A 13,035-nucleotide genomic window follows, 5' to 3' on the forward strand; every position below is an offset into this window, starting at 1 on the left:
GCTTTTCTCTGAAGACACTTAAGTTAGCATTTTCCAGCACTGCTGAAGAATGGGATGTAAGAAGTTCATTAGACATAATTCTGTCTGTTTAAAACTCAGCCTAGTCATGGACCTCATCTCCAGAGTCAGTGGCATAAAAGGGACATCTCTGGGTCCTTCAAGCCTCATGTTTTTGAGAGGATCTCATGTAAAAATGGGCTGAATCTTTTCAGAGATCTTCCTTTTTTTCCTTCCCTCACACTTTCTCTTCAGGGAGGGAGCACCCTGAATTTTGCATGGCCTAGGTTAAGTAAAGTGAATCCTTCCCTCTTTCTGAAGTGGGACACGGGGGAACTGAGGCATCCATGAGTGGTAGGTGTGTTTGAAAGCCTCTGCTGCCTGACAGAGATCCGTGCTCAGAGAATGGGTTAAATCTCTGCAGAGTCAGCCCAAGAGCAGTGTTGACTCCGCTTAAACGATGACCAGACGTTGCCCTGAACGTGGGGTTAAATAGAGGATAGAGGACACTTATGCTAGCCTTTAGCTCACAGTTTCATTCGGAAATAATTCTAAGCAGAAGACTGCAAAGAAGGAAATGCAATTATGGACCACTGTGCATGAGAACCTCACAGCTCCTCTGAAGACAAGGAAATGAGCTGGAGGACTTGCAGTGTCTTTTCCATCTGTAGTTTCTGTGATATGTTTCTATGGCTGAATACATCAGTGTCAAGGTTTGGACGCTGTCCAGTGAGCAGCTGGACTTCAAGGGCTATGGAGAGGATGAAGCAATTGCAGGAATGCTTGAGAACAGGTCTTTATGTCTGATGTGGGAGGTGGGAGAAGGCCAGCAGATCCCCAAACAGATTTTTATGGCAAACCTCAAGGATTTTCTGCACTTACAGTCTCTTGTTTGTGGCTTTTTGCTGCAGATCCACCATCGAAGGAAAACCCTTACGAAGACATTGAGACCAACAGCCGCTGCTTGGGGAAGAAATGCGTCCTGACCTTCCCAGCATCCCCCACCTCTTCAGTGCCTGGGACTCCCACTAAGGTACTTTGATTCAAGTGGCCACCTCTCCTGCTCCAGAGGGCTTTGGGTCCTCTGTGGAGCTGTAGAGTTTTGCCACCGACTTGGATATTGTTAGGATTTTTTTTTCCTTTCTGTCTTTACCACTGGTCAGAGTGTGGTGTGATAGAAGAGAATGTATTGTCCTGTAGCAAGGTAAAAACAATATTCCCTTGTACAAATGGTTTCTTGGCTTGCATTTTTCTTCACACGAGGGCTGCATTCCCCTGGTACTTTGCAGCTGCTGTGCAGCAAGGAGCAACTGGATTGAAAGGGGCTAAATTATTTGATGTTACACTGGGGTTTTATGCAGCTGCAATACGAGACTGGAGTGATAAACGAATGGGAAGAGATCCTCTTCTCAATCCATTTTTTATGCAGATGTATCCTCAGCAAAACTGAACCACGGCCCTGTCTTCTGAGCAATTTCTGCAACAAATGTATAGCAAGAAAAGAGCAGCTCTGGGATTTTATCATGTTCATGTACGTGAGGAGTAAAGTGGTGACAGCTTGAGACTTCAGCCCCTTACCTCTGGAAACCTGCCTTCAGGATCTTAATAAAATCTGAGTGATGGTTAGCTTAGTACTTCTACTCTCTCCAGAACAGATGAGTTGAAAGGTAACGGATACAAAATGGGAATCCAGAAATGGGTGTGTTCGTGACATGAGGTGGTTTGGATTTAGGAATTAGCTCTGAATGCATAGGAAAATGCATCATTCCCAGTGCATTTCTTGTGAACGGCCTAGAGCACTGGCAGAGGGGCTCCACTGGCAGAGCTGAGAGTGAAAACCAGCTGCTGTGTCTTTGCCCCATACCTGTACTGGGACAAAAGCAGGGTGCTAAATTTCTTCCAGATACTGAACAAAGAGGGCAGGAAAGCTCCTCCTCCCCTTCTTCAAAGAGGGCATTTAAGTGCTTGGGTAATCGAGCCCTGCAGTTGTCTTGGCTCTGTGTCTGTGGGCTGTAGGCAGTCTGTCTGTGCTGATGCCAAGATGCCTCTGCAGACCACTCCCTTAGGATGCCTCTTTTGCTAACTAATGTAATGCCACTCCCCTGTTTAGGGAGCCTGTCCAAAAAGGATGTCCCCACCAGCAGGACAGCTTACAGAGTTGTTCCATTTTCCTCCTTGGCAGTGAAACCAAAAGAAGAGGTAAAGCACATCTTGCTCCGAGCTCACTGAGGCCAGCCCTGCTCTCAGTTTCCCGAGCTGTTTCGGCTGGTTCACAGAATCACAGAATCACAGAATTTCTAGGTTGGAAGAGACCTCAAGGTCATCGAGTCCAACCTCCAACCTAACGCTAACAGCCCTCCACTAAACCATATCCCTAAGCTCTACATCTAAACGTCTTTTGGTTCCCTTTCTCTATTTTAGATAGTCCAAGCCTGGAACCGCAGGGGCAATGTTAGAGCACAAATCATCTTGGCAGAGCAGGTAGTAGGGATCTAAACATGGTTTTCCTGACCGAAGGGCTTTCCCATGCTCTCCAAGCTGCAGCTATTATTAGAGTTGTTAGCCAACATTTCCAGAGGTTTGACATGCATTTCTTGATGTGTTGCTCTTTTCCAACCAGCTTAATCAGCAACTGAGGTTTTTCCAAATAATTCAGCGCTTCAAAGAGAAAATTGCCCTGCAGTTCTGAATCCATTCTTGTCACTATTGAGCTCTAGAGCAGTGTAAGTCTGTATGGGAGTGTTGGGATGAAGCTGATTTTGCTCAGACAGCTTTTCAATCACTTGTGCACCCTGATGTCCCTCCCATACAGTGTTACACAGAAACATCTTTCACGCTAGATACGGTTCCCAGCGGGACAGTTAGTGAAGAGTTGAAGGGGAGCAATTACGGTACGTTATGGTGCTTTGACGTCCCAGAGCTGTGATCTGTATCGGTCAGAGAAGTGCTGCAGCTCTCTCTGCAGCTGACTGGTGTGCAACAGCAGTGTGAATCAGGCTGGAGAGCCTGCCCAGGCTGGATGGACTTCCAGCAGTGGCTTATATCGTTAGTGCAGGATGAGGTTCTTCAATATGAAGTCTCTTCTAAGATTCATGTGACTTCTCTGTGGGTGGGAAGCATTTTTGTGAGCTGAGTGTCTTTTGCCAAGCCATCCGGCAGCACCTGAGCTGGCGTGAGTGGATACAGCAGTCTGGTTAATGCCTCTTCTGGGTATGTCTGATGCAGGCAGACCATTGTGCTACCTCAGCTACTGCGCTGGTGTGACTTGTTCACAATTAGCTTGGAGACCTCCCACCTACAGTTCCTAGTGCCACATAGAGATGGCTTTGAGAGGGCACGGTCAGTGCCCAGAAAAGGGGCAGCTTAACCTTATCGTAACTGCTGGGAAATTCTGTTGGAGAAGACAAAAAAAAGTTCTTACTGAGCACCTTTGTGGTGAAAAGTGGTTTGCCTTCCTTTATCTAGAGCTGAGCTTTCTGATTCTCTGCTGCTGTCCTTGGTCAGAGATTTGAAGACCTTTACTTTGGTACTTACATGTTTCCTGTTGTGCTCCCTCGCAACTTACTTAAGAGGAAACCAGTCTCCGTAACTGCCTGCCGTGACAATTTTTTTGTACCCTCCTCTGAAATATTTAATTCTTCCCCTGTCAGAGACAGAATACCGACCGTGCTTTTCATTGGGTCTCACTGCTTCTCTGTTCCTCCTGGCCATCTGCTCCTTATCCCAAATGCTTGTGGCTGGCTGGTTGGTTAGTCTTGTCCTGTTTACAGTCCCAGCCTCTGGATTGCACAAGTCCTGGGAGTATTTTCACACTGGAGTGAGGCTTCTTGACCAAACCCTGGGTTTGTGTTATGTTCCGAAATGCGTGTGGGGTTGTTAAATTGCTGGTCAAAATAGTTCTGGCCTAGCCTGGCAGCTGGACACGTTCCTTGTGTGTGCAGGAATATGGGAGCACTCTCAGAAGTCAGCCAGTTTTGGCAGCTGAGTGGTGTGGATTCCCCACTGGCTCTACTGCCATGACAGTGTTAGCAGTGAAGCAAAGGTACATTGGAGGTGCTGTCTTTACTCACTCCTTCTCCTCCATTTCCAGTTGCTTTCCAAGCCCATTTTTTTCCGACAAAACTCAGAGCGGCGGAGTTTCAAACTGCCAGACATACGGAAACTGAGCCGCGATGGAACTGGGTCACCATACAAAATCAGCCCTCCCTCTACCCCCAGCAGTCCAGACGACACCTTCTTCTCCTTGGGAGACCCTCAGAACGGCAAGAGGAGAAGGAAGATTCCCAAGGTAAATCTTGGCTTTTCTCTCTTTTGCTTAGCTTCTTCCAGTCAGCAATGGAAGTACGTTTCCAGTATGAGAGAATATTTTCTGCAGTTTCAGTGTGGCATCCCTGCAGTGTAGCCCTTGTTCTGGCAGTTGACCTGACTTATGTTTAACTCCCTTTCTGCCTGAGGGGAAGGTGCACAAACCTCTCTGCAAGTTTTTCCATCTGAGATACCATGATTGTCAGGAGAGATTAAAAAAGAGAAAAAAAAAAAAAAGAGAAAAAATGCAGTTTAATTTTTGGATAAAAGCTGAAGCTTGTTGGGGGGGGGAAAGCAAGGAATATCTCTGGGAAAAAAAAAACAAAAAAAAAAAACAAAAAAACAACACACATCTTAGTTCCTCCTTTGCTTGAAAGGTGGGACAGTCAGAAATGTGTCATGTTGGTGCACCCTCCTGGCAACCTGTTGTTCTTTGTTAGGTCTCATGCATGCGTTGGCAGTTTCTAATCCAACGTAAGGTGTGATCGTGAGTGAATAATGAAAAACCTGACATTTGAGTGACAAGAAGTGTTCCCATTAGTGAAGGAAGTGAAGGGCATTTTCTAGAGTGACATCTCCTACTTTGTGTTTTGATACAGTATGACTTAGTTTTAATCGTATTTTCTTTCAGATCTAGCAGGAAGTGTATTCAGTCCAAATGAGGTTTGGCAGCAGGCTATCGATTGAACATTTCAAAAACACAGTTATAAAAACAAAGTTGCTTGTCCCAGTCTTTGCAGGACAAGCAGAGACTACCAGGGCCCGTCTGTGGTGTTTTTTTCTGAACCCACAGTTTTCATTTGGGGAAAGGGGATGTGTTTGTTTATCCTCTTCATTTCTTGGTTGCCAGATCCATGTTCATATTTGTATATATGGTTTTTGAGTGCCCTGTCTGTATACCTCGGCTCTCCAGGAATGAACCAAAGACTACAAATGTTTAGGGTTTTCTTTCCCATTATTCCTACACCTCTGTGCATATGCTTGAGCTCTGTCAGTGTTTTCACACAAACATTTGTGTCAGCTGAAGGGAAGGTTATGAGTACATATTTACTGGGCAGTGCCCCTGAGCAGTCTTGCAGGGCAAGCTCAGAGCAGAAATTCAATGCATCAGTGGCAAGGTTGACCTGAGATTTCGGCTGGGGAGCTGGATGGAAGTTACACTTCCATATCAGAGCATCTCACCTCTTGATGTTAAGGTTGCTCTCATCCTCCAGCCAGTTTTCTGCTTTCAAACCTGCAGAACAAGGCAGGTTCCCAAGGGTTACCCTCCGGTGCTCCCTGGAGAGTTGACCATGGCAAGGAGAGGCCCAGGTGGGTGCCAGCAAGCTCATACAGCCACAGGGTGTGGAGGCACATCGAGGCCTGGCCTTGGGCTCCTGCCACGCCAGCACGACTGTGCTGCATCTGTACCAGAGCAAGCATGGCCACCGGTAACACAAGTATCTAGACCATCAGGTGAAGTGTTCCAGTACAGCCAGGATTGGGAAGCAGAGCTCTTTTCATGAAATTCTAACCTTCTTTCTTGCCTGGCAAGGAAAATAACCTTTTTTTTGTTTGTGTGTTTGCTGAGCAGCTTGTGTTGAAAATCAATGCCATTTATGAGGCACGGAGGGGAAAGAAACGTGTCAAGAGACTATCGCAGTCTACAGAGAGCAATTCAGGGAAAGGTAAAGGAACTTTGAATCATCGTACATCTAAGACTTTTGGAGGACTTAGACTTTAGGCTGACTCGGTCGTTCATGTGATGTTTTTCAGTGCTTCTTCCAGTCCAGTGTGAGACTGAGTTGGGCTTTCCACCTCTTCTTTTGGAAAGATAAAGGTTGTTCCACTGCCCAAGGGCCTTTCATGACAAGGCACTTTTTTTTTTTTTCTCGCTTCATTTTCATTTCATGGCTTTCCATAATAACCTCATAGGTCGCACCAAAAATGCCTCCACTTTTTGATGTTTATTTCTGGAACTGGCTAGACACTTTTGAGAAGAATGTTCTGTCCAAAGAATCTGATTTGTTGAGATCAAAATATTCTGTGGGAATGTGTTACTTTAATGAACTGTCCAGTAGAAGATAGGAGAGTTTTGAAACAGCCCTGTTTTCTTCAACATCCCAATAAATAAATAGCCTCAGCTGGGAGTCAGGGTTTCTAGACTACTGACTGTAGGACCATCTCCATCATCTCAAAATTAAGACTTTCAGCTTCTCACTGCCAATCAACAGCTTACCAAAAGTGTTTAGGTACTTCAAAGCAATTGTTTATAAACATCTAATCTATGCAAAGCTTTAAATGACGTCTTTCCAACACAGTATTTTTTTCTAAAACACCCCAGTTCCCAGTGAAAGGTGACCTCCAGGTCTGTTTGTTTCCCACAACTACTTGTTACTGCTTGTCCTGTTTTATACATAAAACAGGTGTTTATACATAAAACAGGGGGGTGGGTGTGTTTATATGAACCTTCTCCATATTTTATACTCCTCTCTGAAGCATCTGAGGCATCGACAAAAACAGGTTATGGGATGATATAGGGCCTGAGTCTGATTCATTCCAGCAGTTGTAGGGATTTTTGTTTTTGTTTTTGCCCCTTGTCCTGTTTTTTGTTTGTTTTTACCCCTTGATTGCTACATGTGAATCAGTATTTTGCTTTTCTGTTGTGCTTATACAGATGTGGATGAAATACTGCTCTGTCATTTTATTCTTTATGCAACTCTTAGGGCTGTGCAAAGTAGATTTTGATGCATTTTTTTGTGTTCCCTGAATGAGTGGGAAAATACTGAGGTTGGTAAGTTAAATCTCTGTGGGTGTATGCATCCTTGAAACAGATGAGGCCCTTGAGATCTGTATTGTCTTCCCCCGAAATTGTTAGGCCTGGCTTTCTCATGTCAGCGATGAGAAATGCACTCTTATAAAAAGGCTTTACTTACTTCATCTTCCCCTTTCTTATTTTCTAGTTACAGATGAAAACAGTGAATCAGACAGTGATACTGAAGAGAAACTGAAAGGTAAGGCAAATGTGTGAAGAGAGCAAATAGCTCCTGATAAACTCTTCTTTGAGTTCCTGGGTCAAGTTCTCTCCATTATGTTCTGCCTTCAGAGAAAGAGCTTGTTTCCACTCAAAACACAGTGAGAAGACAAAGATCTGGAAACTGCAGAAGAAAATCCAGGAGCAGAGGACTTTAGGAATCCAAAACAAACATCAGCTCCAATTCCCATCAAAGCTCTTTGCACTAGCTTTCATAGGAGCTTTCCACGGCTTGTATGGTGTGGAAATAAAAGGAGGTTTTTCTGAGTGCACAGTCATAAATGTGTGCACAGGCTGACAGAGGCAGTATTGCAGTGGGACAGGATGTTCACAGTAGGACAAGGTGTTCACTAACCCCACTACTCATTTATTAAGAGAGAAAACCCACCAGCCAGAATGCCTAGCTAGGGAAATGGGATTGCAGTATATGATTTATTGCTAATTAAACTCTTCTGCATTGGCTGAGTTGAGATAAAGTGCTGCATTCTTTGGTTTGCTCCAGTAGAGCCGATAGAGGGTATGCTGGTCTCCATAATTCTCTTCTCAAAACTTCTCGTATTGGTAATTACCCTTGTGACATGCTGGTGGCATTACAGTCTCTTGAGAATTTATATGGTGAATTAAAAATCCTGATAACGTTGGAATACAAAATTGAAATTCCTTCACAGTCCAGAGTTTCTTCATGCACGTGCACACCTGATCGGGGTAGCAGGTCAGTTCTCAAGCTGAAAAGAGTTAAAAGCAGCAGTTTTCACTCTGTGTCAGCCACAGCACGTTGTGCGTAGGAAGGCTCACCCCTACCCTCTTCAAGTTTTTTAGAACAGAAACCTCAGTCTGAGTTCCCTTTCATGTTTGGTTGTACTTCCTGCATAAGAACTACTGGAAAATCTGAAAATCTTTGGTCTGTACTACTGTAAGAGCAAGATCAAGCTGAATATCGCTGCCCCTGCCTGCCTTTTGACAGGCTCTCAGGCTATCCTAAAGACAGAGAGAAAGGGTTTGTGCCCTGATTGCATAGGAATTGCATTCACAATTGCTTTGAAACATGATGTTATGAAATGTAGTTGCACGTTTGATTGTAGCTGAGAAAGACAGTGTAGATGGTGTAGATGTGGCCAAGAAGACTCAAACTCTTGTCTGTTCCCACTTGCCGAGGTGAATCATGTGCAGCACCATCACCTTGTTTCTGTGTAGGATGTCTAACTGCAGCTGGGAACTTACAGTGGAGGAGATGATTCAGATGATCAGAGGTCACTTCAGATCAAACAGCACTGGACTCTGGACCATATCCAGAGCCATACCTGGATCTGAGCGTGCAAAAGGCCTGCATGTCTAGATAAGTGTGAATGGGGGCTCTGGCACTTGCTGCTTGCTCTTGCTAAACCTGTATTTTGCTTTCTGCCTTACTGGACTGTGGACTTTGCTATTTTTGAATAGAAAAAGGAGATGATTTATCAAGTAACTTTTATTTGTGACTTTTCATTTCTGTATGTTGTACTTAACAGAGCAAACACAGCCAGTTACCACTGCGGAGCAAGTCACTGTACCTCAGCTGAGACACACTAAATCATCAGGAACCAGTCATCAGACTGCGTGTGAGAGCCAGAAGTACTGGCCCTTAGGACGGAAAAATGTTTAAAGACAAACTCTGCCATGATGACAGCAGTACAATCCTGGTGTCAAACAGTGCAGAGCTCGAGTGAGATTTTCAGAAGCACTCAGCATTACTGTGACACAGCTCCTTTTGAAGTGCCTGGTAAAACAGAGGCCACTTCTGAAAGCTTTTGAAGAATTGCAGCCTTAAAGCAAGTGGTGTAATAGCTGATGAGAGAAAGGAGTCTAAGCCATTTTTTCGAGGGCTTTAACTGTCCTGGAATTGTGTCACTCTGATTTAAGAAGCACCTTTAGGTTGCTTCAAGTTATATTGTCTGGAATAGTCCGTGACTACTCGACCAGACAAAAGGTCAAGAAGTTTGTACCATCCCCCAGAAAGCTCTGTCTCCAAGCAGATGTGTGGCTGGAGTTTCTGCAGTATCCCTGTGGTTGTTGTTTCTGTCAAAAATGTTGCATTACCACCCGCATTAGCAAAAAGCACTTTGTGAGAATGAGCTGTAGCCTCTGCTTGTAGTTAATTCTTTCTTTCTTTTGTAGTAGGGCTAAGGGAGACTCATGGAGATTTAATTTGAGATGCAACTGTAAAACAAAGCAGGGGGAAGGTCTTAGGGAATCTCATCTGGGCTCTTCCCAGCAGGCAGCTTTTCATTACTTTCCATGCTGGAATGTTTATTGTCCCACAGCTCAGATGTGTTGCAGTTACAGCTTGCTTGGCAGTTTTTCTTGTTTTCCCATTGTCTTGGGAGAACTTGTAGAAACACAGCCCTGAGAGATTCGCTTTAGGCAGAGGAAGGTCTGTCATGAGCCAGCCTTTTTCATTTGCACCTCTTCTCTTGTTTTTTGCTGTTGGCCTGCAGCCCAGCACGTGTTCCCAAAGCGGGGGGTCCCCGGCATTACTCAGCCAGGGGAGCCCCAGCCTGACCCACGTGCTGGTCTTGTAAAACTGTGGAGATCTCTACCCCAGCCTCCTCTGAACAAAGGTGATCGATCACCTAACTGTGCTGGCTTCAAAAGATGCATAAATGAGTGCTAGGATGAATGCCCAGATATTATCTCTTCTGCTGTGTCCCGCATGGATCTCAGTTTGGCTTGTCCTCAGCTGCAAAAGCCATCTATGAAATACTTGTGCTGCCAGAGCTCTTCAGGGTGGTGATATCAACAAGATTATGTCCCATCTCTGTCAATATTTATAGTGCAGCTTACAAATGGGGCCTGCCTCTTGCTCAGCCACTGACAGAACAAACACAGCGAGGTTATCTGTAAGTCTCTGCAAAGCCCTGTTGGTGCTCTTTACAAAGAGCTAGGCGAAGTGACAAACTCTAATCTTTTTCTTTGTAGCTCACAGCCAGCGCCTGGTCCACGTGAAATCTCGCCTGAAGCAGACCCCGCGGTACCAAACCTTGGAACGGGACCTGATCGAGTATCAGGAGAGGCAGCTGTTCGAGTACTTCGTTGTGGTGTCGTTGCACAAGAAGCAGGCCGGAGCCACCTACGTCCCTGAGGTTACCCAGCAGTTCCCACTGAAGGTGTGGTGCCTGTCGGGAAGCTCTGGCTGCTGTGTCTCAGAGTGCGTGGTGCATTGCCCTGCTGGAGAAGCCACAGCTTCCCTGTATCAGAAACCCCTCTGCTGTGGCATTGTTCAGGGAGACCGAAGACAGAGGGGCTGCAGCAACCCCCTGAGCATTGTTATGACATTCCTCACTGTTGAAAGAGCAGCTGATTCAGATCTTTTGCTGCTCTTGGCTATGACTTTTATGTAGCTATTCCTTTCTCCACCATTTATTTTTTCTTTAAGGAAAACTGACGCTTGGGAGAAGATGTGTTCTTAAAGGGAAGGCACAGCTTTCACCAACAGTTTAGCTGAAACACAGGGAATGAGAGAAACAGAGAGCCAAAGTGACAGCACATTTGTAAATGCAATGTAACCAGAGTTCCCCCAGACTTCAGTACTCTTGTCCCTTGCTGGAAGGTGTGTCCCAGCCTGGAGGCACAATTGAGCACAGGGGCAGGTGTTGCAGACACAGGGCTAGGTGGAATTGGGGGTACAGAGTTACTTTAAGATATCTAAAGATTAGGTGAGCCAGAATCACAGAAATTTTAATATCTTCCAGGCAGAAGCTTAGCCTCTGTCATCACCTCTTCATTTGTCACAGGAAAAATATTTGAAGTCATTCCATCCCCACATGACTAATTGGAAACATTCCTTCTCTCTGTTCTCCCTTAGCTTGAACGCTCGTTCAAATTCATGCGTGAGGCAGAAGATCAGTTGAAAGCTATTCCCCAGTTTTGCTTTCCTGATGCAAAGGACTGGGCCCCCATCCATCAGTTTGCCAGGTAAGTACTGTACTTTGCATTGTGGCTCGTGAGAGATGGATTTATGTATCGAGCTAATTAAATATGAGGGCTCTTATGGTAGAAGGTTGGGCAGAGCCCTGAGAGGGCTGTATTGGAAATGCAAAAAGTTTGTGGGCTTAATGGGTTCATCTGTATGTCAGAGTTTGTATGTGGGTGATGTTCTGCTTTCTTTTCATTCTGGTTTTTCTTTCTGCAGTGAGACGTTCTCATTTGTCCTGACGGGGGAAGATGGAAGCAGGCGTTTTGGATACTGTAGGAGGTTGCTGGTAATTATCCCTTCTTCTTCTAGCAGAAGAGGTGCAACCTTCTGGGGGGTTCCTGTCACTGCTACCTATTGTGGAAAGTAGAAAGCTGCTGCTCTTCTCGTTAAGTGTGGAAAGGGTGGTAGCAGAACAGCCTTGTTCTCTTCTGCTCTGCCCAGTGCTAAGGTCCCTCTCTGAATGCCATCTGCCAGTCCAGACATGGTTCTTTTGCCTTTTCCTTACACCAGTGCTTAACGTTATGATCACAGACTGTTGGTCCACCATTAAGCTGGATTTACAGAATTTCACAGAATTTCACAGAATTTTTTCTAGGTTGGAAGAGACCTCAAGGTCATCGAGTCCAACCTCCAACCTAACGCTAACAGCCCTCCACTAAACCATTTCCCTAAGCTCTACATCTAAACGTCTTTTGAAGACTTCCAGGGATGGTGACTCCACCACTTCCCTGGGCAGCCTGTTCCAGTGCCTCACAACCCTTTCAGTGAAGAAGTTCTTCCTAACATCTAACCTAAAACTCCCCTGGCTCAACTTAAGCCCATTCCCCCTCGTCCTGTCACTAGGCACGTGGGAGAACAGGCCAACCCCCACCTCGCTACAGCCTCCCTTGAGGTACCTATAGAGAGCGATAAGGTCACCCCTGAGGAACCCATTTAGGGTTCCTCTCCCTTCATTTTACATAGCTAATAAACAGTTGGCTAAACCACTGCTGGTCCTGTAGGCTCAGAGTTGTCTCTGTAGAGCAGTTTACCCCATCTTGGTCATTTGACTTAGGAAGGTTTGGATCATATCATGGATGTACCCACTTCTGCCCCGTTTTAGTGAGCTGTAGAACTCAGAGACCAGTCACTCTATCTCTGCAGAAGTTACAACTCTGTTATTTTCTTGGTGTTTTGTGTGTGTGTGTGTGTATTTGTGTTTGTCTCGAAAGCCCAGTGGGAAAGGGAAGCGCCTCCCAGAAGTTTACTGCATTGTGAGTCGCCTCGGATGCTTCAATCTCTTCTCTAAGGTGAGGGGGGAGAGAGAGGGAATTTGTGCAGTAGGCCAAAAGGGACCCAAAAATAAAGTCGACGAAGAATGGGAATCGGGGAAGGTGATGGCAGAAGAAAGGGTCTGAAATGGTGTTGGCAAGGCAACTGCATGCTAATTCCAGAACCTAGCAAAAATACAGTTCAAAGGAAAAAATAGCTTGTCAGCTGTTGCCTTGCTCCTTCAGCAGAACTACCAGCACACAGGCGCTCAGAGATTAAAAGGTGGAGTCTTGATTCTGAGGAACAGGCAGCTTGCAAATTGTAAGCCTTCCGTTGACCCCATGGGAGCCAGGTTTCTCTTGCTGAGCAAAATGCAAGCCTTTCAGTTCCAGGGTACTTTCTTCCTTGTGATTCAAGGCTCCACATCAGCGTTGTGCTAAGGAGCGAATGCCAGTACACTTTATTGCTGGTGTTGCCTCCCTCCTCCTGCTTCACACGTTTTTGTGGTTTCATGGTTTTC

General features: G+C 45.5%; 1 protein-coding gene across 1 annotated transcript in view; it reads left to right on the forward strand.

Moving 5' to 3' along the window:
- DENND2A (DENN domain containing 2A) overlaps positions 1–13,035 on the forward strand; it is a 52,575-nt gene that overhangs the window by 24,749 nt on the left and 14,791 nt on the right. Inside the window, exons 5-12 of the mRNA XM_084306139.1 lie at positions 909–1,030; positions 4,088–4,285; positions 5,876–5,969; positions 7,245–7,295; positions 10,268–10,455; positions 11,154–11,263; positions 11,481–11,550; positions 12,476–12,553. Coding sequence (XP_084162265.1) covers positions 909–1,030; positions 4,088–4,285; positions 5,876–5,969; positions 7,245–7,295; positions 10,268–10,455; positions 11,154–11,263; positions 11,481–11,550; positions 12,476–12,553 — 911 coding nt within the window. The remainder of the gene's footprint in view (positions 1–908; positions 1,031–4,087; positions 4,286–5,875; positions 5,970–7,244; positions 7,296–10,267; positions 10,456–11,153; positions 11,264–11,480; positions 11,551–12,475; positions 12,554–13,035) is intronic.

This window comes from Netta rufina (assembly GCF_964035555.1).
Source record: "Netta rufina genome assembly, chromosome: 1".
Taxonomy (NCBI): Eukaryota; Metazoa; Chordata; class Aves; order Anseriformes; family Anatidae; genus Netta; species Netta rufina.